Here is a 26,549-nt window from a genome sequence, read left to right as displayed (position 1 = left end):
CAAATTCCGAATCTGAGGTCTTGAAATCAAATTGGCGGAAAATTACTTCTTTCTCGAAAACTATGTCACTTCAGAGGGAGCCGTTTCTCACAATGTTTTATACCATCAACCTCTCCCCATTACTCGTCACCAAGTAAGGTTTTGTGATAATAATTATTTTTATTAATTACCAATAGTGTCCACTGCCTTTAACTGAAATGTTTTTTAGAATGCATGATTATATCAAGCAGTTGATTTCACTACAGACTGTAACCCATCTGCCAAACATTGATGGGAGAAAAATGTTAGACTTTGACCTCAATACAATTTGAGAAGAAAACAAAATCAAAATAAATATGGTATGAAATAACATGTGCTGTTTGTTGTAAAGAAATGTTTGAAAAACCTCATTCAAAATTAAAGCAGAAACTATTGCTGAGTAAGCAAACTTCTTTGCCCAAATATAAGTAGCAGAAAACCAGTCACTAGTGTACGACAGAGAACTTGTCACTGGTAAATAGAAGACAACCAGTCACTATTGAACAGCAGGGAACTAGTCACTTGTGAATAGCAGAGAACTTGTCACTGGTGAATAGCAGACGACCAGTCACTTGTGAATAGCAGAAAGCCAGTCTCTATTGAATACCAAGGAACCAGTCACTAGTAAATAGCAGAGAACCAGTTACTGGTGAATAGCAGAGAACCAGTCACCAGTGAATATAGGAGAACCAGTCAGTAGTGAATGTATGAGAACCAGTCAGTACTCACCATTTTGTTTATACACACAATTGTACTACTAAATCAATATCGGCTTATTTTCCAAATAATGTTTTCCTAGCAACCTCAAGATACTTGGCTGAGATTTAAGATAGCTGAGATTTAGTTCCCAAGAATTTCATCATAGATGATGTAGTAAAAATTGTATTGAGGTAAAAAGTTAAACATTTTCTTGAGTTGATGAACTTATTAGATGAATACTAGTCACTGTTGCCTGATTATGTGTGGAAGTCTTTGACCTTTGTTCAATCCTTGGCTCTGGTTTGGTTTGAGGTTTGAAAAAGGCCTGTTGACTTGTCTACTTGTTACCAAACCCTGCACTTCTCCTCTGGGTTCATGGTGCTTCCAGGGGGGCATTGGAAGGCTGCCGAGAACTCTTCCGTGTTTGAAAAAGTTCCAATCACCCTGGAGACAAAAACAAAACAAGAAATAGAAATAATTGTTTGGATTAAGAAAACAAGCTGTTCAACACGAAAGGTATTGAGTACATTTCACTAAATTAATAATCAATTAAGTATGTCACTGGTGAAAAGATGAGAACCAGTCACTAGTGAGTTGCAGAGAACCAGTCACTAATCGCAGAGAACCAGTCACTAGTGATTAGCAGAGAACCAGTCACCAGTCAACAGCTGAGGACCAGTCTCTAGTCAATAGCAGAGAACCAGTTTCTTGGTTAATAGCAGAGAACCAACTTCGTGTTGAATTGCTCAGAACCAGTCACTAGTGATTAGCAGAGAATCAGTCACCATTCAATAGCTGAGGACCAGTCTCTAGTCAATAGCAGAGAACCAGTTTCTTGGTTAATAGCAAAGAACCAACTTCCTGTTGAATTGCTCAGAACCAGTCACTAGTGATAAGCAGAGAATCAGTCACTATTCAATAGCTGAGGACCAGTCTCTAGTCAATAGCAGAGAACCAGTTTCCTGTTGAGTAGCTGAGAACCAGTCACTAGTAAGTAGCTGAGAACCAGTCATCAGTGAATACCTGATGGGGACCAGTCTCTTGTCAATAGCTCAGAACCAGTTTCCTGGTGAATAGCAGAGAACCAGTTTCCTGTTGAATAGCTGAAAACCAGTCACTGGTAAAATAGCTTGGAGCTATTCACTAGTGAATAGCAGAGAACCAGTCACTAGTAAACAGCAGAGAAAGCATGGAACCAGTCAATAAAATATAGCAGAGAACCCGTCACTAATCATCAAAAAGTGCAATGTCATAAAAGGGATAAATAGAATAGGTTTGGCCCATGTACCTGTATTTCCCAGGAGAATGCGGATCAGAAAGTAGCTGCAACACTTCCTGTTCAGGCGTGGCCAACTTACACCAAGTTTGCCCCGCCCCAATGAAGAAAAGCTGCTCAGGTGTCATATCCTGAAGACCTGGTAGTAGTTTCTCTGGTTCCTTCAGCTGGTTCTTATACATCTCATAGGCATGGATGGATAGTCTTATTCCTCCATTGTCAGCAATGTTTTCACCTAGTGTTAGTTTGCCATTCACCTGGGTAAAAAATGTGTTGGAGTTATGTGTCACCAACGCCCAATTTCATAGAGTTGCTAAGCACAAACATTTGCTTAGCATGATATATCTTCCCTGATTCAAACAAGATTACCTACCAAATTTTCATGTGATGTTCAGAATATACATCATGTAAATATCAGTAACAAGCAATATGCAACAGTGGTAAATTTGGTTGGCAATCCCGTTTTTATCAAGGAATAAATTTTATGCTAAGCAAATTGTTGTGCTTAGCAGCTCTATAAAACTGGGCCCTGAATTCAGATTGAAATGTGTTGTAATGGAGACCAAAAGCAATTCTTTAACGACTTACATATCACAGTCAGCAAGAAATTGTTTTCTGGCATTCTGTGGAACCAAGGGCCAATGTCACAGAGAGATTAAATTGATCTTATGTGCAAATCAATCTTAAAGGCAGTGGACACTATTGGTAATTGTCAAAGACTAGTCTTCACAGTTGGTGTTTCTCAACATATGCATGAAATAACAAATCTGTGAAAATTTGAGCTCAATCGGTTGTCGGAGTTGAGAGATAATAATGCAAGAAAAAAACTCCCTTGTCACACGAAGTTGTGTGCTTTCTGATGCTTGATTTCGAGACCTCAAATTCTAAACTTGTGGTCTTGAAATCAAATTTGTGGAAAATTACATCTTTCTCGAAAACTACGTCACTTCAGAGGGAGCTGTTTCTCACAATGTTTTATACTATCAACCTCTCCCCATCGTAATCAAGAAAGATTTTATGATGATAATTATTTTGAGTAAGTACCAATAGTGTCCACTACCTTTAACTGTTAATCAAAGTGCAATGTCACAATACAAATTACCATGGTACTCATTTTAAAGAAAGTGGTCACTATTGGTAACGGTCAAAGACCAGTCTTCTCACTTGGTGTATATCAACATACGCATAACATAAAGCTGTGAAAATTTGAGCTCGATAACTATGAAAGAAAAAAATACCCTTGTCACACGAAGTTGATTCCGAGATCTCGAAATCAAATTCGTGGAAAATTACTTCTTTCTCGAAAACTACTTCACTTAAGAGGGAGCCGTTTCTCACAATGTTTTATACAATCAACCTCTCCCCATTACTTGTTACCAAGTGAGGGTTTATGCTGCTAATTACTTTGAGTAATTACCAATAGTGTCCACTAGATGAATCTAAGTGCTTTGTTAAGGGGACTCACTGGTTTGGACACCTTTGGTGATTATGAAAGACCAGTCTTATAAATTGGTGCATCTCAACATTATGCATAAAATAAGCTGTGAAATTTGAACTCGATTGGTCATCGAACTTGCAAGAGAATATTGGAAGAAAAATACCCTTGTCACACAAGTTGTGTGGTTTCAGATGCTTGAAGTCGAGACCTCAGCTGAGGTCTCAAATCCAGCCGTTTCTCACAATGTATTAAATTACCAGTGTCCAGGCCTTAAAGACAATGAAAAGCTTGTTTAGATTGTTAATTTGTTTTTTGAAAAATGTTGTGTATGTTGATTCATAATTGTTATTCTTCACTGGTTTATAATAGTTAATATTAAAGTTTTGAGAGAAATAATAAAGACAGATGAGTTGTGGCTAATACGAGGAAATGTTGTCTTACATGAAGATTGTCATCTGCTCCTATGTAGCCATCGTACTGATCCACAATGCACTGCGCATGCTCCTTATATGCCTCGGCTGATTGGTTCTTCCACCAGTTATGCAAATTTCCCATCGCGTCATATTTCCTTCCAGTGTTATCAAAAGCATGAGTGAGCTCGTGACCTATGACCCAGCCTATGGCGCCATAATTTATTGACCTAACAGTTGAGATAATAAAAACTATATTAATTTTATTTTATTCAACATCCAACCGCGCAAGCGCGAATTACAGGACGAATAAAAATATTAATATTAAACACTTTATAAGCACATTAAAATGTAACAATAGTTTAAGGAAGTGAGCAAAACATAAAACATTCACACATGGCAAGAGGGGAAGGCCCTCAAAGAACAGACAGAAAACATGTAAGACCCAAAATGGAGAATTATTGGACTAATCAAGATGAGTGAGATGTATAATTACACAGTCCAGTGAGTCCAACTTGTAGACCTTAATTGATAAATTTATGTGAAGGTGATGGTACTTTATTCAGATGAATACTGTTTTAAAAATATTCTAGTGGTATGAATTAATTTGTAAAGGATAAATAATTACAAAGGTTAACACAAATGAATGCAAACAAGAGACTCTTATATTTATCGTTTTTTAGTTTAAATTACTCAGACGGCCTAAACAGAAACGTCACGTTGTTTATAAAGAAGTGAACAACAATTGCTTCCCTTTGCGTAGAATAAGAGTATTTGCGATTAAATGATCTTTTTGTTTCCCCATTGCCCAGTTCGGTTATAAATGAATACTGGATGTGTTAGTATTGTTTAAAGCTTTGCATGGTGTGGAGAAATATGAAGATAATATAAACAAATGGTAAACTTGCGGGTACAACCATGATGTGTAAATCTCTTTTGTGTGAGTGTTGGCTCTGAGAAGAGCCGGTTTGGTCTCGACGTTTCGAACAATAGGCCTTTACTTTGTTCATCTTAAGCTCAACCACCACCAGCAGTCCAGCATTCTCCTGAAGACGAGCAGAGTATACGGTTTGAAACGTCGACACCAAACCGAGACCAAAAGAGATGTACACAGGGTTGTACCCGCAAGTTTACTATAGGTTTTCTCGGTCAAATTCAGAAAATGAGCAGTCAATTTCATTTTCATGCGTTCGAGTTCAAGCTGTTTTGCCTCTCCATGCAGTTGTTGCTGCGTTTCAAATTCAGAATTCGGCCATTCAATTTCGTTTTGGGTTGATTCAAATTCCTTTAGCGCTCTGTTCAATTTAGCGTATCGTCATTCTTGTTCGTGGCACACACGCCTCAAGAAGCGTTGCGAATTTGAATGCTGCTTTGATGAATAATTGTTAAATTATTTTGTTAAATCGAATGACGCAACGTTACATTAATTTGACTAATCATAAAACGAAATCGAATTGCCCTTTTCAGTAGCATTCGATTTCGCACGAAATAGAATAGCTTGGTGGTTAAATTGGATGCTCTTTTGCCGAAATTGACCGAGAAAACCTATATTTATTTACAGTTTCTTCTTAAGTGTTGTATTTATACCTACATTGGTAACTTGTGAGAGTAGAATGGCACTTGTAGAATACCAGCAGGGAATACAATCTGGTTGAATTGTGGATTGTAGTAAGCATTCACCTCGGCTGGTGTCATGTCCCACCTGAACGGTAAATCATGATTCAGATATAGGGTGCGTTCGTTTAGCTTCCCTGGGTCGACCCCGGTGTGCGGCGTTTTTTCCCCCAGGTCGAACGTGGGTAATTATCTGCACACGTTCGTCCTGGAAAAAAAAAACACGTCAAACACCGGGGTCGACCCGGGGAAGCTAATCGAACGCACCCATATTATTACAATTATTACAAACGTCTAATTCAAGGTGCTTTTTGTTGGAGATTCTAAGAATAATTGAAACGTTTGCATAGCTTGGGGTTAGGATTCCGCTTAAAGCCATTGGACCCTTTCGGTAAACAGTATTGTCCAAGGCCCACAACTCGTGTATCACAACTTCTATATCAAATAACAAACCTGTGAAATTTTGGGCTTAATCGGTCATCGGAGTCGGGAGAAAATAACGGGAACAACCCTTGTATCCGCGCGTTTCGCCGTGTCATGACATGTGTTTAAAATAAATCCGTAATTCTCGTTAACGAGAATTGATATCTCAAAAAGTAAAGCATTTCATGGAACAATATTTCAAGAGAAGTATTTCACCACTACCTTCTGTAAACCCTGTAAGTAATTTGTAAATCTGTGAACATTTTTTTTTCTGCACCAAGGTTAAAGGCACTGGACACTATTGGTATAATTACTTAAAAATAGTTGTTAGCAAAACAACTTACTTGGTAACGAGCAATGGAGAGCTGTTGATAGTATACAAACATTGTGAGAAACGGATTCTTCCTCTGAAGTAACGTAGTTTTTGAGAAAGAAGTAGTTTCTCACTAAAATACTTGAATTGAATTCAAGATGAGATCAATTCGTGGCAACTCAAAGCACACAACTTGTGCGACTAGGGTGTTTTTTCTTCCATTATTCTCTCGCAACTTCAACGACCAAATGAGTTCAAACCTTCACAGGTTTATTATTGTATGCATATGTTGAGATACAACAAGTTAGAAGTCGGGTCTTTGACAAAGGTTTCTACAAAAATGTTCCTGAACTCCGGCGGGACCGGGAGCGACGTCCGCCTCACCACCCGAGCAAACGCTGCTTTGATCCACAACCGAAAATAAGCCTTTACAATCCCTTGATTTTGAAGAGATTCAAACATCCAACCAAGGATGAAACAAATATTAAATCAGAGCCATGAACGATCTTCTTGATTGGTCCAAAGTTTCAAAGATTCATGATCAAAAAGGCTTTCCCTGCGGAAAATGGCGTGTGTAGGCTTACGAATATTGTTCAATCAAGTAAATTGCTAGAGGCAGTGGACACTATTGGTAATTACTCAACATGATTATTCGCGTAAAAACTTACTTGGTAGCAAGTACTAGGGTATAAAACACCGCGAGAAACGGCTCCCTCTGAAGTGATGTAGTTTTCGAGAAGAAGTAATTTTCCACGAATTTGATTTCGAAACCTCAGATGAGGTATCGAAATCAAGCATCTGAAAGCGCACGACTTTGTGTGACAAGGGGTGGTTTTTTCTTTCATTTTTTATCTCGCAACTTTGACGACCAATTGAGCTAAAATTTTCACATGTTTGTTACTTTATACATAAGTTGAGATACACCAAGTGAGAAGACTGGTATTTTGTCAATTACCAATAGTGTCCATTGTCTTTATTGGCTGGCATATTCTGTTTGACGAAGAGTGATTTGATAACAACATTGTGTAACATCAGCACTTAAACCATTTCAACCTAAACTTACTCTGTCTTGTCCACTGGTTTGCCTAGCTTTTCTTTGTTCATATTTCCGTAGAAAATATTGGCCGTAAGAAGATTACCCAATAACGTTAATTTGGTGATTCTGAGCTGTGAATAAAAAACATAGTTGTGTTGTTTGAAATCATATAAATTAATTACCGGAAAGAGATCTTGGATCATATAGGTTCATTGAAGTAACTTCCTGCTGATTACCAAGTTTTCAAGAAACAAACGCAATCAGACAAATTAACGACCAAAACGTGATTATTCTAGTGATTTGTTTAAAGAAAATAATATAGCATTAAAATCATTTTTATAAAGTCATATTGTCAAGGTTTAAAACTTCATTTTAAACACGGTTTTCTCGATTCGACTGCCTTTCACATTTAAGAAAAAAAAGAAAAAGAATATAGGTATTTGGTTTGCGGTAGGGGTGCATCTATTTGCCAGGTAGAGTTTGAACTGTCTTTTGCTGTCTTTCGCTATTCTAATATCACAGAGTAGATTTATCGGATGTTGAGGAGTCTTCTCAGCTCTGAAAAGAACTGTCCTGCCTTTTTTAAAACTATATACTTCCCGGGCGAAAGATAGAAAATTGGCGGGACTGCTACTTAAGCTAATGTGATCATATAACTATACTACCACGGAGTCAGTTCTTGACATGGTCTCAACGTTTCGATTAGCAGGCTCTAGTCATCAAGCTTGAAATGCTGAGACCGGTATAGTAGAATAAAGAATGACAGTGCTCCAAGAACAAACTCTACCTGGCAAGGAGATACACACATGGCGTTACTGCAAACCAAAAATATATTGATACCTCACTATGCAATGCCTCAAATCCTATAGGCAAAATAATACTTTCAGATTAAAAGTTAAGACTACATTTTCATCCAAATTTAACAAAATAATCTGAAATGTCTTTACCTTATTATTATTATTATTATTATTATTATTATTATTATTTTTTTTTTACCCATACACCGATGTGTGTTAGCACTGTATACTCAGTACTTACCCGAGTCCTGTGAAAAAATATCGCAGGCATGTTACTCGGGTGGGATTCGAACCCACGACCCTTGCAATTCATCTATTATGTCTTTACCTTGTCATAGTATTGATTGAGTTCACTTTCTTTAGTGATCCACAATGGAGCGATTAATTTATCCACGATTGCTTTGGCTTTCTCCCTAGCCAATGCCTTGGTTGCCTTGTCCATCCAGCCGACCATCGGGAGGCTTTTTATGAACGTTTGTCGGATGCTTTCTATCATCCCATCAATCTAATCCAAACAAAATACCGACAATAACATCAATGTGTTAAAGGCAGTGGACACTATTGGTAATTACTCTAAATAATTATTATCGTAAAACATTTCTTGATTACGAGTAATGGGGAGAGGGTGATAGTGTATAAACATTGTGAGAAACGGCTCCCTCTGAAGTAATGTAGTTTTCGAGAAAGGCGTAATTTTCCTCTAATTTGATTTCGAGACCTCAGATTTAGAATTTGAGGTCTCGAAATCAAGCATCTGAAAGTGCACAACTTCGTGTATCAATTGTGTTTTTTCTTTCATTATTATCTTGCAACTTCGTCGACCGATCGAACTCAAATTTGCTCAAGTTTGTAATTTTATGCATATGTTGAGATACACCAAGTAATTGTCAAAGACCAGTCTTCTCACTTGGTGTATCTAAACATATGCACTGCCTTCAAACCTTAAAGGCACTGTAAACTTTTTGTCAAATACAAGTATACCCCAACATTATTATGCATAAAATAACAAACCTGTGAAAGTTTGGACTCTATTGGTTCATTCATCAAAAATTAACATACATTTTTTTCCCTGTGACTCTCACAAGTCGTTCTAATATTTTAACGTTTTGTGCCGAAGAAAGTGCTGGTAAAACCCTTCAAATAATACCCAGAAAAACTTCACCTTGACGGCACTGGACACATTTGGTAATTGTAAAAGACAAGTATTCTCACTTGTAACCAAAAATTATATGATTTTTGGGGTTGAACAAAGAATTGACTAGAGTGGGATTCGAACCAACGACCTCCGGATTAACGTGCCGGCGCTCTACCAACTGAGCTATCTAGCCCTATATTGGCGGTGTCCCTATTTTGTCAATATCTTTGTTCGGGGGTGCCAGTCAGAAGCCATACAACCGTTAACTGGATCACACCCAAATTACGATACAACCTGGGAAGCGGCAATTATATGCGTAAAAAACATGTGAACAAATTATGAAAAACACCCTTGTTGCACAAATGTGTGTGCTCACTATTCATTATAAAAGGCTTCAGGCCTGAAGTCTTTTATTATTTGAGTAAATCACCTCTTTCTCAAAGAGAGAGCCGTTTCTCACAATGTTTTATACCATCAACAGCTCTCCACTGCTATAGTTACCAGGTAAATTTAGTTATTTTTAGTAATGACCATGTGCCTTTCGTTTTGTAGGCTATCAATTATACGTTTTGTGGTATCTTACCTCGTCCTTTGTCTCAAAGCTATGTCTTTCCTTAATGAATTCAGCACCGACGGCATAGCCAAGGATGCTGTTCGCTGTAGACGCACATAATAACCATCTGGGAGAACTAGCTTCGATCCCTGAGTAAACTCTTTTAAGCTCTAACTTCGCCTGTCTGTATTTCCGCGGTAAGGCTGCAGAAAATGAAGCTATTAACTGCCACTTCATGTAGTTGTTTACTGTCCTGCATTTACAAATAACAATAACTGTTTGTACAAGGCCTTGTAAAAATAGCACCCAAAAACAAAAACATCACGTTTGGTTGTTGGACATGGAATGGTTTCGTACCACCATTGTTAGTTATAAAAAAAATACGCGGCCTACTTTATGGGTTTGTTATCGAAACCTTAAGAATTAGAATTGGATTTTTTATTGTCCGCTTCACAAATAAACGTAACTTTAGTTTCCATTGGCACTTAAAGCAATTAATAGTTAACAACAACCGTTACAACATTACACAGATTAAAATGACAAAAATATACACACTTAAAATAAATAAAACATCCACCCAATAAAACAACACGAGCAAATTTGCAAAGTCAAATTTATAATGAAAAAAATATCTCAAAGTTGTTTTACAAGTCAAATCAAATGGTTGGTGCCAGATATCGGACACAAACATGAATATCAAAAACCGAGCGTTCAAAAATCGATCCTGTGTGTGCAACAACTAGGCCTATTCGAAAAACTAAGCTATAGTGATGAAAAGAACGTTCAAAAAGTTTAATAGATGTTAAGTTTGTTCTTAACTAGTATAGGTTTTCTTGGTCAAATTCGGAAAATGAGCAGCCAATACCAGACCAAGCTATTCTATTTCGCGCGAAATCGAATGCTACTAAAAAGGTTCATTCGATTTAGTTTTATGATTAGCCGAGTGTAATTTTGCGTTATTCGATTTAACAAAATAATCATTCAATTTAACAATTCACCATAGCAGCATTCAAATTCGCATACGCTTTTTAAGGCGTGTGTGTCACGAAAAACAATGACGCTACGCTAAATTGAACAGAGTGCTAAAGGAATTTGACTAGACTCTAAACAAAATTGAATGGCCGAATTGTAAATTTAAAACGCAGTAACAACTGGAGAGGCAAAACAGCTTTAATTCGAACGCATGAAAATGAAACTGACTATATTAGCTGGATGGTTTACAAATTTTGTATCAATTGGGCATCCCTGTTGAAGCAGTAAAAGATGAGCAACTTACGAAGCACTGCACGTCTTCAAGAGCTCATTCAATCTGGGGAAGAACTTTAAGGTGGGGACCAAGACTTCCTCATCTGGTGATATTTCCTTCCCAAAGAGGTTTTTCATGTACGCAAAGACATCAATCTGCCACACAAAGAAATGTCAGCAAAAAAATAATTAGACACAAAGAATATTAATCTTTAGAAAATACTGTCGAATAGGTTTCTTTCCGATTAAAATGCGACAAATATATCTGTGTAAATGTTTGTAGCCATTATGAGCTGTGTATACGCTATTTCCCTCAAATGCAAGTCACAGGGTTCGAATTCCACCCTGATTTACCTGTGGTTTTCCCCACAGAACTTGGGAAAGTACTGAGTTAACAGTGCTTCATATCAGCAATTTATATTCTTTATCCCCGATGCAACACCCCTCCGTACCCCCCACAAACAAGCATCTACATATTAAATAATATAAATATATCTCTGACGTGATTTAAAGAAAACAACTCGAACTTTCCATTAGAGGAGTTGGGTGCTTTTTGCAAATCATGATGTCCACAGATTTACATTAAACTTACACCGTTTGAAGACAATAGAAAGCTTACCTTAAAATATTACTTGCTGCGGTGCTGTAGTTTATGAGAAATGAGTAAAACAATGTAGTGAAAATAATGTTGTTCTCAGTTTAAGCATGTAAAACGTATTTACTAGTTATGTGACATTACCTTAACCACTAAATACGTTTTTTACACGCTAAAATAATTTTCGTCTCACCGAGATGAAACATATTTTGGTGACATTGTTTTACTCATTTCTCAAAATCTACAGCACCTCAGCAAGTAATATTTTAAGGGAAGCTTTCCATAATTATCTCCAAACTCAATCTTCATACTCAGTAATTTCATACTCAAAAATCACACGCATTACTCGGGAAGATCCTTCAATTTCGCAAGAGATTGCAAGAGGCGGGCCAACTATTACATTTCACCAGTCCTTTACGTATTTACTAGAAAATCAACTGACGAATGGTGAACAATTTAGTCTTGAATGTCTTTAAATAAAATAGAATGTATGTATACGAACCTGAGGATAAGACATCAATCATGTGCATGAAATCGAGACTGTATTGCAATAGCAACTGAAAAGGAACTCTAGTTTTTAATAGAAAACTGTACGACAAATTTAGACAAAACGCATAAAGAATGAACGGACAATATTTCTTACTATAGGAATCGTCTCACTGAATTCCTTGAGAGTCATTTTATGGTAGCTCTTAAACGGATCCCTTAACTCTGAACCAGCCATCATGATCTGTATTAAAGTAAAACACAGAATTAATCTCTTCATTTATTTATTTATTTATTTATTTATTTCGGAAATCATCACAATAATTTGATTCAGCAAGTTGTTTACGTAATGTAACAAGATAATAAATAGAACATAATTTTTCTACAGAAATATTTTGTATTTGTATTTTGTTGTTTACAAAATTATAGAAAGTTTTGCAGTAACACTATGTAATGACTATCTCTAATGAGTTGGGGGTGGTTCTGAAAAGAACCGTTGGTTTCAACGGGGGTGTGGTTCTGAAACGGTTCTTTTCAGAACCACCCTAACTAATAGAGATAGTCATTACACATGGTGTTACCGCAAACCTTTCTATATCGTATTTCCACCATGCAAAGTTTCAAATCCTACTTTTACAAAATTTGTACACTAGCAGTTTCTGAAAAAAATTACCACTGTGCGGTTACCTCAGCAAGTTGTTTTTCAAGCTGTATAATATCCTCCATGTCCTGCTGTATTTGATTGATAAAGTCGTCAGTTAAAACCGATCCCATGTCACCAGCAAGAAGAACAGCCATTGTTACTCCATACTTCAGGTAGGCTTGCAGTAAATCCTGTGTAGAATAATTGTCAATATTGATAGATATAGATAGATATAAACGATTATTCAATGTTGCAAATAGTGTACAATACAGAGTATATATGGTCAAAAGTATTGTAAACATCAAATAAAAGGTGAAACTTTAAACAAAAGGCAACATCTAGGTCCGGGGAGAAGCACAGCTTTTGTTCTCAAGCCTATGAACAGACAGACCAAAAAACAGACAGACATTAAAAATACAGGACAAAACTAACAAGTGTAAGACAGAAAATAAAGCCGTTACTATTTCGACATACAAAAATAACATCCGAATCTTAGTATAAGTTTTCTCGGTCAATTTCGGAAAATGAGCAGCCAATTTAACCACCAAGCTTTTCTATTTGACTCGATTCAAAACGAAAATGAATGGCATAATTCTGAACTTGAAACGCAGTACCAACTGGAGAGGCAAAACAGCTTTAATTCGAACGCATGAAAATGAAATTGACTGCTCATTTTCCGAAACCTATATCATTAACCCTTTTGTCCCTGCACCGCCCGAGTTTGCTGAAATCCAATTTCTCAAGATTCTTGCAGTAAATTACTGGAATCGTAGTTCAAATTTTAAAAGATAGCCATGCCTTAATGTGTATGCACAATTTTTTACCCTTTCGGTAATATTTGTCTAAAAGTACAAGTTCTCATGGGAACAATAAATGCCTCTCGTTAAACGGCTACGGTAATTTTTATGGCGAATATTTTTGTGCACGGATAAAATGAACACAATAGCTTTTGAAGGCTTTTTTCTGGCTCAATGCTCATACTGATTAAATGCGAAGGCGTTAATTTTCGACAATATCATCATAAATGATGAACAGTTTCCTGTTTACTAATGAGCGTTTTATTTTTCGTAAGAGCTAAATTATTTCATCATCATTAGCTTCGACAAGTCAACTGTGAAGGGAGAATTAATAACGATCTATAACAACTAGATATATTAACAAATGCGTAGACCTACTAATGACTATCAGTTTCTTCAAACACAAGCTAGCGAGGTTTCCTCGTACCGCATACAGTGTATCGCTATATGCGGCTGGGCGGTACAGTGGCTAAATGGTTAAGAAAACGAGTTTTAAGTTTTGGGGTAAAAGTTGCGAGAGTCATCTAGACTATTCCAAAATAAAGTGCCACGCTGGACAACACCATTTTCAGACAACGAGGTTCTACGTTTTAACATACATATACATATTTTAATAGGAATGAATGTTTTATAAAATAGGACATGATGATAGGATGTTATGATGTAAGGATGTTTGAGGTTAGGAATGGATGTTTGGACTGTTAAGTTATTTCTTTATACTAAATTCTAGAATAAATTGGAATGGTTCTGAAGTCTCTATATTATTGAGAGTCACCACTGCAGTTTCTTCTTAATGACGTATCCATTTCTATACACACTAGAAACTAAAGGGTTGAAATCAACGCTAACTTGCATGAGTTCGGTGAGTGACTACACTTTTAAAGTGTTAATTCCAGCTTTGTAAAGTATTCAGTCAAGTGCCAGTTTAACGTTTAAAAAGCTGAGAAATGTTGAATCAGCATTCAACAGTCAAAAGGAGTGATTCATTTTAACCATTTTAGTACTCAATTGTCAAATAAGAAGATTAAATTTCACTTGGCCGCAAGATTAATTCGATTTCGTACAGTAGCGAGAGCTAGTCAACCAGTCAATTTAATCAAGTGTAAATGATATGTAGTAAAATCAACTTTAAATGGTAAAAGTGAAATCTTAAATGCCTCTTCAGTGAAATAGACAGACTGAAACGAATATGAATGAGATAACCAAATCATGTTTACACGACAACAAAATTGAATACATTAATAGCTAAAAAAGACACCCTTTGGGTTCGGGGAAATATACGTGCATTTGAATGCGTGTAAATGAAAGTGAATGGATGCGAGTGACGTCACCTGAAAATGGGTATATAGTTATTGTAAGTCCTCCGTGAATGTCTCGATTCAACATAATATAGGTTTTCTCTGTCAAATTCGGCAAATTAGCTGTCAATTTCATTTTCATACGTTCGAATTAAAGCTGTTTTGCCTCTCCAGTTGTTACTGCGTTTCAAATACAGATCTCGGCCATTCAATTTCGTTTCGAGTCGAGACAAATTCCTTTAGCACTCTGTTCAATTTAGCATATCATCATTCTTTTTCGTGAGCACACACGTCTCAAGAAGCGTCTGCAAATTTGAAAGCTGCTTTGATGAATTGCTAAAATGATTGATTATTTTGTAAAATCGAATGAACATTACATTTGACCAATCATAAAACGAAATCGAATGACCCTTTAGTAGCATTTGATTTCGCGCGAAATAGAACAGATTTGTGGTTAAATTGGCTGCTCACTTGCCGAAATTGACCGAGAAAACCTATAACTTACAGAATGGCAACCGTATACTTACATCGTGACCACCGAGGTAATATTCCCTTGGACCTAAAAACAGGGATGGCTGTGTAAACTAGACGAAAAAAAGAAGAAAGGAACTTTAACATAAACCATTTCTTTGTTCTGCATTCGCTTTTATTAATGAGCGGAAAATCACAAAACATAACCCGAACATAGAAACAACCGGACTAAAAAAACAACAGACACGCGAGCAGGCCGTCGCTTTCACAAAGAGTTAGGACTCGTCTTATCTCGTAAGGTCTGCATGCTACAGTGCAGGGTTGGGAATCGTCCTTAAGTCATAAGATTAATCCTAAGTTAGGAAGAGTTTTGTGAAATCGACGGCTGCCGTGTTTAGTGGAGCGATATTAATGGGCTTTGAGTCAAGTGTTGTGTATGATTCCTTTTGTTTAATATTTCATTGTAAAACATTGTTGAATGTGTCATACAAAGTCAAAACACCCCACAAGTATACAGTTCCTACCTAAACAATCACCCCACAATTTCCATCTTATAAGCAGATCCCAACACCACGATACACAAACATCCACACACATGCTTGAATACGCTTGCAACCGTGGACCCCCTGTTGCCCCTCTTTTGTTTAAACCTTTTGTTATATCCCATTGGTTTTGTATATGTTTTCCTTGGACCTTTCCCCACTTTAGGACTCTATTGTTCTCTTTTGTTTTGACCCATGAGTTAAATAAAGAGTCAAAAAACTCAAATAGGAGCAAGGCAGATTTGAGGACATTGCAGAGTACAATGATGTTACAAGGAGCTGTGTTCAGTTCTGGCTGAGACACAACATCTAGAGTGTGGACAAGATAAGAAGAACTCACATATATGATATTTCTAGATGAGTTTTTGTCATCAACCCCGACGAAAGAGTTGAATAGTATACTCTGAGAGTGCTCGCTGACAGTAACTAGAGTATCAATGATGTTATCTGGGGTTGTGTAAGTCTCTGCTCTGAAACCGGCAGAGTCGTCTCGCAGAACATCCCATCCGCCAATTTGTGATATCAACTGTATAAAAAAGGAGCAAGAACCATTATTAAAGACACTGGACACCTTTAGTAATTGTCAAAGACAAGTCTTCTCACTCGCTGTATCTCAACATGTGCACAAAATAACAAACCTGTGAAAATTTGAACTCAATTGGTCGTCAATGTTACGAGATAATAACGAAAGCTTTAAAGCTTTGTTGTAATATTTTTTAAACAGTTGATTAACAAACCAAATTAAAACATTGAGATTTAGTTGATTAATGTTGCCCGTCACAAAGACCTAAACAAAACCGATTCAGTGACTAGTTTTTATAGGAATAAAGAGTAATAAGCGAACACAAGAGTTGGCGACAAGGTCTTAATTGGCCGTTTAAAACCGGCAGGATCGTGGCCTTGCGATTAAAAATGGATCAAGTCAATGGTTTATTACCATGCACGATTTTAAACGGTCGCTTAAGATCATGGGTCACCAATTTTTTATTCCCATTAAAAAGCTTTAAAAAAAAATATTAAAACAATTCTAAAAGTTAAGAACAAATCTGACTTATCAGCTTGCATTTGCCTCGAATCTGCGTTAAACACCAACCATGAAACATAATATCATAATGTGATATAATAAACCGAATTTTGATATAGGTACAAGTTTGCGGTATACAATGTAATGAAAATCTCTAAATGAGTTGGGGTGGTTCTGAAAAGAACCTCTGGATTCAACTCGACGCTCCAGTTGGCATCTTCTAGAGAATTTTTGTTTGGGAAAACACACTTTTATTGAGGAACTGCCTACACAAAAATTACACGTTAATGAATGTACCGATGACCATTGTACATCAATAATCTAGTTTACCTGACCAAACAGTGAGGCACCATATTGTTCTATTGCATCTAGGTCCATACATGAAGCGTAGAAGTCTCTTGCTTTGACCATTGCTGTATTGGTCGTCGGGTCCTTGGATTCCAATATCTGAACAAGAAAAAATGGGGGCATTCTGATTTTAAAGGGAAGGTACACGTGTGGTTATTACTCAAAACAAATTAACTTAAAAACTGACTTGGTAACGAGCATTGGAGAGCTGTTGGTAGTATAAAACATTGTGGGAAACGACTCCCTCTGAAGTAACGTATTTTTTGGAAAGAGGTAATTTCTCACTCAAATAATAAAAGACTTCTAGCTAGAAGTCTTTTATTCCTATCTGAAAGCACACAAATTCGTCCAACAAGTGTGTTTTTTCTTTCATCATTTTCTCGCAACTCCGATGACCAATTGAGCTCAACTTTTCACAGGTTTGTTATTTGATGCATATGATGAGATACACCAAGTGAGGACACTGGTCTTTGACAATTACCAAACGTGTACCTTCTCTTTAAACTGTAAACTAAAAATGGGGGGGGGGGTCATTAGAGTTACATTCATAATCTACATCTATGATAATTCTTTTCAAAGAATGTTCAGCATTTAGACAAGGTGAGAAGACAATGAAGAAATTTAAGTGTTAGATGTGGGAGGAAAACCCCGCAGATGATTGTTCCAGGGAAATTCCACGCAGTCAGGTATGGGCTGAAAAACCCAATCCACATAGTGCCCCCGGTAGGATCTGAACCAGGGTCCCAGAGGTGATGGAAGGAGGCAACACAAGACTCACAAGATTGTTCTCTTAATGTGAAAGAGTGATTCACTCTCTTGTCTGAGTGGTGTCCGTTTCGCTCATTTGGGAGTGAAAATCAATCTATCTCACTCTGTTTGAGTGAAATTGGATGGAGCTTCACTCTAAATCGAGATGAGAGTACACGTTTTTCACTCTTAAAAGACTTGTTCGCCATATATGGCTCTTTGCAAGGTTGGTAAGGCGGACGGACTATATAGTGTTTTTTAATTACTCTTTTACAAAAGGGAGTACAAGAAAGGCTGTATTGGATTTAAATTAAAGCAATTGCACAACATCGGTTGAGTATTGTCCAAATGTCCACACTTCGTGTATCACAATTTAAATATAAAACAATCGGTCATCGGAGTCGACGGGAAAACCCACCCTTGTTTCCGCACGTTTGTGTCTTATGACTTGTGTTTAAAATAAATCCATTATTTTCGATATCGAAAATTTATAATTGTTCAAATGTTTTCTCAAAAAGAAAAGCATTTCATGGTTTAATATTTCGAGGGTAGCCTTTCACCATTAGGCCTACCTTCTGTAAACCCTGTAAGCTGTTTGTAAATCTGTGAACTTTCAATTTTTGTTCTGTTCAGAAAGTGTAGAATGGCTTTTTACAGAGCTGAATTAGGGTGCAATAATTCCTCACCTCTTTAATGATCTCAAAATTGGTGATTGAAAGTTCCTGGAAGCTCATAGAAGCGGAAGTTGACCAAACGGGTATACTGGCCTTATCCAACCATCCTCCACAAGCGTAACGGTAGAAGTCATCGCATGGGTCTGCTGATGGGTCCATAGCACTTAGTATTTCCCCGCTTGCAATCACGCACTCTGGATCCAAGCATAGACCTTGCTCTGTCTAAACAGTCAGATGTAAAAACAAAACCAGAAATTTATTTGACACACAATGCTTTTGTTTCTAAAATGAACTTTTTTTCTTCTTGGGTAAGCATTTAATATGCAGTGTGGATCTGAGAACAAAAGAGGTCCTTAAAAGGTTCTCACCAGTGTTAAAGAATGAGAATTTTCTTTGCAGGCCTTTTCGAATCGACTGCTTCGGCTTTGGATTCAGCTTCAGGCTCCGTTCTAAAGCCCCGAACGCCTACACGCAAAGCTACGCGCGATTGTCAAAACAACCGCCGGGCCAAGCTAGCCTGAGCCGCCATCCAAAACCTAAGCCGAAAGGAATGTCCACAGAGTGACTGAGTGTGTGTTTTTGCTCTGTATCCTACGTGCTGTTTATATCTATTTATTAGTTACAAAGATTCGAAGTATTTTATTATTTCAGTGCTTTATTATAGGAGGGAAGTGATGGGGGTTAACAGCATATCTACCACCCATAAAGACAACCAAACAAATAACAACAATCAAACAGAACAAAACAAAGACAAACAATCAAACCAACGTTGTGTTGAAACCTATTGCGAAATGTGAACTCCCAAATGAAGCCAGAGATAATTCAGAATTAGAACGTAAATATAGTTGACATGACTGCCGATCGACCTTCTTTAACATGTATGCTCCAAACTATTGATACAAAATAACGAGCAATTGAGAGCCGTTGATAACATTGTGAGAAACGGCTCCCTCTGAAGTCATATAATTTTTTAGAACAGTTTATCACTCATATATTAAAAGACTTCAGGCCATAAGCATTTTATTAGGCATCTGAAAGCACACAACTTGTGCAACAAGGACGTCTTTTTCTTTCAAATTTCCGTGCAAATTCGATGACCAATATTGAGCACATTCTTTCACATGTTAGTTATTTTGTGCTTACAATATGTTGGGATACACCAAGTGATAATACCAGTCTTTGGCAATTACCAAGGGTGTCCATGCCTTTAATATAGGCCCGTTTCAAGCTAAGAAGGCACATGCCCCCATCTCCCATAGAACACAACTTTCCCCGGAACATGTTGCCTTGGATCGGACGAGTTGGTCTATTATAAAGAGCGTATTTTTGTTTGTAATCGTTTGTTATAAAATGCATATATGGTTGGAAAGATGTTTTAAAAGTAGAATACAATGATCCACACAAGTTTGCCTCGAAATTGCGAGGCTTTCCTTTCACTTTGCGAACTAACACGGTCGGCCATTTATGGGAGTCAAATGTTTGACTCCCATAAACGGCCGACCTTGTTAGTCGACGAGGTAAAAGGAAAACCGTGCAATTTCGAGGCATATTTGTGTGGATCATCGTATTCTACTCAAACAGCATCTTCGTACCCATATGCATTTTAAAACAACGGTAACAAAAGCTTTTCAAAGACCAACTCGACCGATCCAAGGCAACGTGTTCCTTTAAGGGCCGGCTACCATGTTTGTTTTGCCAAAGGAGCACGATTATACGTTGTAGAAGTTTTCAATTATATGCATACACCGAAACTGGAGACAAACAGGTGTGATCGGACATTTATCTCATTAACCATAAGTGGTAATTAACTTCCGACTGGACGTCAGCCTGTGTTCAATTCATACCAGCTTTAAAAAAAATCAATCTAAATTTAAAAGTAATATAAACTAATAGCCTACACAATAAAACTTGACAATCTCTTGACATTTGGTACGTTGTGTCTGTGAACGGGCGGCTATTGGTGTGGCTGCATTATTTTGTTTTTACAAAAGATATTGCTATAATATTTAGTCATCATGTTATTATTTCTGTACTCCTTGCCTTTTTGGGTGGATGGTGGGGTGGTTTTACATCACGGTAATGTGTTGAAGAGGCGTTTTTCACAGCTATCAATTACATAACTACAATACATTTTCGGAAATTATTCGGTTTAATTTACAAGCGCATATTATGTCAATGTAATGTTAGCCTTTATTCGTTTGCAAGTTGTAACTAGAAAACAAAGAGTTTTAGTTCACCATAATATCAGGACATTGTTGTTAAAAGGCAGTGGACACTATTGGTAATTACTCAAAACAATTATTAGCATAAAACCTTTCTTGATTACGAGTAATGGGGAGAGGTTGATAGTGTAAAACAGTGTGAGAAACAGCTCCCTCTGAAGTGATGTAGTTTTCGAGAAAGAAGTAATTTTCCACGAATTTGATTTCGAGACTTCAGATTAAGAAACGGGTCTCGAAATCAAGCATTTGAAAGCACACAACTTCGTGTGACCATGGTGCGACAAGGATGTTTTTTCTTTCATTAATATCTCGCAACTTCGAAGACTGATTGGGTTCGAAATTTTCACAGGTTTGTTATTTTATGAATATGTTGAGATACACCAACTGTAAAGACTGGTCTTTGACAATTACCAATAGTGTCCAGTGTCTTTAAGTGAGGGAATTTGTCCGTTGACATATACACTTTCTGTTTCTGCGGACAAACTAGTCGATATTTTGGTTAGACCAAAATAAAGCAATAAATGTCAGAAGAAAAAAAACGGTCATACTTTGATGTTGATTCGTTTGATATGACATGCAGAGCTGTTTTCAACAGCTGTTTGAGTATAAATAAAACTGCCTGTAGTTTGTTTGGGTGATAATAATGTGAGTAAATTATGCACGCAGTTCATTTTCATATTCGTAATATACCATTAGGGTACCGTAGGCCTACGCGTTGTCGTTGATGTATGTCGGCAAACAGTTATTCATGTCATGCTATATTTTGTTATTGAATCATGACATGTTACTTTTTGTTGATATCCCCCCAAAAAGTTATTAATTTGTATTTTTGAGTTTCATGTCAATTTACAGTGGAGAGAGTTTGGGAAACTCTTTCCAGTAAAAAGCAAAGTGTGGTTTCACAGGGTTTACTCTATAACAATTTATGCAGCAAAGTATGAAAGTAAAGATGTAACATTACGGAGTAAAAACTAGGCATTCATTGCCAATTGATGGAAGTCTAAATGTTGTTGAATTGAAAATAAAATGGGCAAAAAATATGGGTTTAAAATACCGAAATCTATTGCACAATGACGTAGGCCTAATGTTTTATTTCTCAGACTAGATAGCGATTGCGGGGTCGATCTTTGGGGGGGGGGGGGGGGGGTAGAATCACTGCAGAAGACACACCACTTGTTTATAAATATTTGTTCATTAAGATGCATTTTTAAGGACAACTTGATCGAGACACTATAGCTATGACGATCCTTACCTGGCCTTGGCTCTCCTCAAGCGGCAAGCCATCAGCGATTGCTACCAGGCAGACGGCAAAAACAACGGCGGCAAGCATGTTGGCACGCACGGTGCGAGACGAACCCCCGCTGGATTCGTTGTTTTCGCTCCTGTTGTTACCAAGTCCAAGTGGAGTTTTCGCTTCTTTTTAAATGAATGGATTCGCTGCATAAAAAAAAAGAGAACGGGCAATGGTTATATGCTGGTGTGTTTGTGGCTGTTATGTGTTTGTTGTGTGGCTACTACAAGCCAATACCCTCCAGCCAACAGGTGGTCATGCCGCTACGTAAAAAGAGAGCCAGTGTAAACTACCGAAACCAATAAATGCCAAAAACAAGTCATCAAAACAGAGGTGACTTAATAAGATCCGTCTTTATATTTCAATAAACACTCATATTTTGACTTGATATACTTAAATTACATCTGACTTAACTGTTTAATCTAGATTAAATTTCGCAAACAATTTCAAATTTGGCTTTTGAAAGAAGCATTTGACACGATAATGATGTCATTTATAACACACCGTAGCTAATCATCGGTTTCGAAATGGGAATACAATAATTATGCTGGTATCGTGCTTGTTACGTGTCACACCATATGTCAATGTCAACGAGTTAGTTGGAAATAACTATTTGCATATTTTCTGCCTAATTTTAATTATAATGTAATTTTTGACACCAAGAAAACAAAAATCAGCAAAGGTTAACAAATAACACAATCCGCTTCTTTGGTCCTAGTGTGTGGAATGCAATAGATGAACGCATTAGATCTAAGCGATCCGTGAGTCTTTTTAAAGATAGTGGACACTATTGGTAATTGTCAAAGACCAGTCTTCTCACTTGGTGCATCTCAACATAAACATAAAATAACAAACCTGTGAAAATTTGAGCTCAATCGGTCCAAGTTGCTAGATAATAATGAAAGAAAAAACACCCTTGTCACACGAAGTTTGTGATTTTGGATGGTTGATTTCGAGACCTCAAATTCTAAACTTGAGGTCTCGAAATCAAATTCGTGGAAAAATACTTCTTTCTCGAAAACTACGTCACTTCAGAGGGTACCTTTTTTTACAATGTTTTTTACCATCAAACTCTCCCCATTACTCGTTACCAAGTACGGTTTTATGCTAATAAACTTTTTTAGTAATTGCCAATAGTGTCCACTGCCTTTAAAACACGCATTCTAATTGACGGTACGTTTTTTCCCCCAATCTACTCAAACCATATATAGAGTAATGCTCAAACTAGGCATTTTTTTGCTATACAAAAAATGGTTGTATTTTCGCTTTCATGCTCACATTCAGAAATTCGATTTCAGACATTCTATTTAATTTTTTGTCACTTCCTATATTTACAAAATTGTTGACATTGAGTGTTTGACCAGCTCTTGCTAATATGTAGCTTTTACGAAATTCAATGAGTCTTGTGGCGTAATGAAAATTGAATGGTCTTGTTTAACCAGTGAATGCTAAATAAAACCGGTGAATTGTTTTTTGTTTGTGTGACATTCTTACTTCAATAATGCATAAGGATTTCTATTGCATTAATAGGTATAACCTATTTAACACACTTGTTGACATTAAATGTTTTACCAGCTCTTGCTGCTTTGTATAGCTTTTACGAAATTGAGCGAGTCTTGCGGCGCTATTAAATTGAATGGTATTATTTGATCAGTGAATGCTAAACTGGTGAGTTGAATGTATGACTATTGATTGCTGATATGGATTATTAAAATAAAAGTGTCGGCAGACAGACTTCACCCTCAGTAACCAGCCAATGGCTCAAAGGTATTTTAAAGTCTTAGAGAAAAAGCCCAAAGAAAACGGAAGATGGCAACTTAAAAGCAATCCTGCTTTTATATTGAAATTTGGATCCGTTGACATGCATTATAATTATGTCAACGGATCCCAATTTATTACCTCAATATTTATGTATAAATCAGTACTCATTAATTTGTGTTCATGAAGTTTCGCTACTCCTAGAGCGCTTCACGTGGGGTGTTTAAACGGTTGATAATGACCAGCTGGAGCACTGTTTATAACCGGTTGTTTTCGGATACAAATGCGCTAGTCTTGGTGCAAGACGTTTCTTGTTACGGGCAATGCGGGTGCTGTCGGTGAGTTGGTTGAACTGTGTGTGAAAGGAAAACGAGAACGTCTTGCTTGCATCAAGACTACGCGCACGAACGGGTCCGGAAACTGTCGTCTCAGTCATAACAATGCAACACAATGACGTACAGAGCTCAAGCACGTCGGAAACGGATAAGTTCTTCAGAGTTTCTTATACTTTATTACGCCTTTTAACCAAAAAGGCATTTAAAAATGGGAATAAAAACGTACAAGTGCTCGTTCTTAGTTTAAGAACTCGTCGCTACCCTTTTATTCCCTTATTACTGTTTGTCTGTTTTTCCCTCGTCAGTTTTATCATGGAGGTCTAATTCTACCTCCATGCTTATATCCACTGATCTTGCATGTATTGTTGTCTTTAAATTGGAGACATGCATTGCATGTTTATGTGTGACAAGATAATGAATGCTATAACACGATCTCCGAAAATTCCACCAAAATGCAGTTCTTTTTCACGCTTTGGGTTTTAGGGTGTGGGAACGCTTTCAATTCAGTGAGTACACAGAGTTGCAAAACACAACCAATATGGCAAACATTTTCCTTTATTCTCTCTGCGTTTAGTTAGGCCTACTTATAACATTCCTAAGCACAAAGCAATTGTGAACACTATAGAGTGACGTTATCACAGTATTTAGCCAAATGGGTTTAAATAATTTTACAATTTGGTGACATTCTTACCTCAATATTCAACAAGGAGTTCAAACAGTTTGTTCGTTGACAGAGTCAGGGCGTGCCACAGCTGCATTGAATTTGTATAAGTGACGACAAAGCATTTTATAGCTGCAATTTTAAACGCAGTAAACGACATAAAGCCCGTAGCTCGGAAAAGGGTACCCGCCAAAAGTAATGATTGGATTATGTGTGGGCTCAGCAAACTCTCATGAATAATACTAGACAAAGTATTCAGTATACAGGTCGTCCATTTTGTTAGAATCATAACATCAAGTACGTTTAATGCTAGCAATAGATTAAAAAACTGACCGTATAATCCGGGAACATTTTAAATGGTTGGTTTGCTTAATTCAATTAAACTTGGTACCAATCAAAATTAGTAACCACTATTGGCAATATTGTGGGTGGGTTGAACAATAACGTGTGCGGTTTCCCGATCATATCTGACAACATCTTTGATTGGTCTTCGGCTCCAAGTCTCTGATCGTTTTATACAGTTGTGTCCGCCCCGTGCAAAACCGTCCTTGCAGTTTGGTCGACGGAACACGTTTGCCATTTTTTTAACAAGCTTTTAAGTGCATATCATGAATGACGTGGGACGTGTTCGACCGTTGGGCATTAGATGCAATCATAAAATACGTGAATATTAGTGCTGCATAATACGTACAGGTTCAGGGCATGCACGATCGTTTTTTTACGCGCGTACACATACTGTACATGTACAGTCATGTACATGTCCGCCGGACGATTTTTGCACAGCCCCGGACACGATTGCATATGCAAAAGTGTCCGGCGCGGACAGTTTTGCATTGGGACATAATTGCATCTGACAGCGGAGATTCTGGTGTGCCCCCCCCCCCTTGTGTATATAGACGATGTGACCTATGTTTACATTCAAACCGCCCTCTGTTGACAAAACACATGTATACGCATAAGTTTCGCCGGGCAAAAAGACGCATAGTCATGATATTGCAAACACTACTAGCCAAAAACACAAAGAAGTTGTCCGGCGGTATAGTACGCGCGCCGAATCATGCTATGGTTTTCGAGTGACGTCAGAGGTCACATCGTCTAAACAAACTTGTTCATAGCACCCTCTTTTGAACCTTCTTCCTCTAGTCCCGAATCTCGGGTGAAAAGAACTCCCCGGGACGCCGGTGTCGCAGGATCGATTCTGTCCGGCGGAGATTCGGTGCCCCCCACTCCAAATGGCAAACTGTGTACACATTTCTTCTGATAGCACTCTATTTTGAATCCTCCTCCTCCAGTCCACGTGTGGGACAAATCTGTGCGAGATTACTAGCTGCCCTCAAGACAACCCCAATCGATCAAGCAGTGAATCCTAAGGCCAACACAAATTATATTATTTTGTTGTGAACGGGCCACGAACCATAAAACAAATAACAAGTTATTCACGCAACTTAGTGCCCCACAATTGCCTACCCGTGAAATTATTGTACTCAAATGGACTGCAAATGGACTCAAAAAAAGACTATATCCATGTTGAACGTTAATTTTCATCATCGTAGTGACCATCATGATTGGCTGTAGGGCCTACTTTACACAGGCACATTCTTCAAAGAAAAAAATCCATCGTAGGCCTACGCCACTAGTCCACTACATGATTCAATACTCAATATGTCTCAGTGCATTACCATTTAATTTGCATTGGTTAT

At 37.4% G+C, this 26,549-nt stretch overlaps 1 protein-coding gene across 1 annotated transcript; it reads right to left on the bottom strand.

The window, feature by feature from the left end:
• Positions 1–121: 121 nt before the first annotated feature.
• LOC117287875 (endothelin-converting enzyme homolog) lies at positions 122–24,909 on the bottom strand. The gene is made up of 16 exons (XM_033768465.1): positions 24,880–24,909; positions 22,057–22,241; positions 18,595–18,804; positions 17,144–17,260; positions 16,130–16,315; positions 15,304–15,360; positions 12,726–12,872; positions 12,196–12,282; positions 10,989–11,113; positions 9,743–9,965; positions 8,353–8,529; positions 7,255–7,358; positions 5,433–5,543; positions 3,873–4,071; positions 2,006–2,250; positions 122–1,161 (listed from the first exon to the last, which is right to left on the bottom strand). Exons 2-16 carry the CDS (start codon positions 22,132–22,134, stop codon positions 1,062–1,064), a joined length of 2,166 nt encoding a protein of 721 aa, XP_033624356.1. The 5' UTR covers positions 22,135–22,241; positions 24,880–24,909; the 3' UTR covers positions 122–1,061.
• Between the last annotated feature and the right edge of the window lie 1,640 nt (positions 24,910–26,549).

This window comes from Asterias rubens, chromosome 3 (assembly GCF_902459465.1).
Source record: "Asterias rubens chromosome 3, eAstRub1.3, whole genome shotgun sequence".
In the NCBI taxonomy this organism is placed as follows: domain Eukaryota; kingdom Metazoa; phylum Echinodermata; class Asteroidea; order Forcipulatida; family Asteriidae; genus Asterias; species Asterias rubens.
This window is presented reverse-complemented; position numbering and strand designations above follow the sequence as displayed.

Bases quoted from the DNA above. Each gene is read 5' to 3' on its own strand.
- LOC117287875 (XM_033768465.1), bottom strand. From the start codon at position 22,134: ATGCTTGCCGCCGTTGTTTTTGCCGTCTGCCTGGTAGCAATCGCTGAT. The intron at 11,114-12,195 runs GTAAGAAATATT...TTTGTGTGGCAG, and splicing joins TCAGTGAGACGATTCCTATA to ATTGATGTCTTTGCGTACAT. The intron at 1,162-2,005 runs GTACATGGGCCA...TTTTGTCTCCAG, and splicing joins CATTCTCCTGGGAAATACAG to GGTGATTGGAACTTTTTCAA.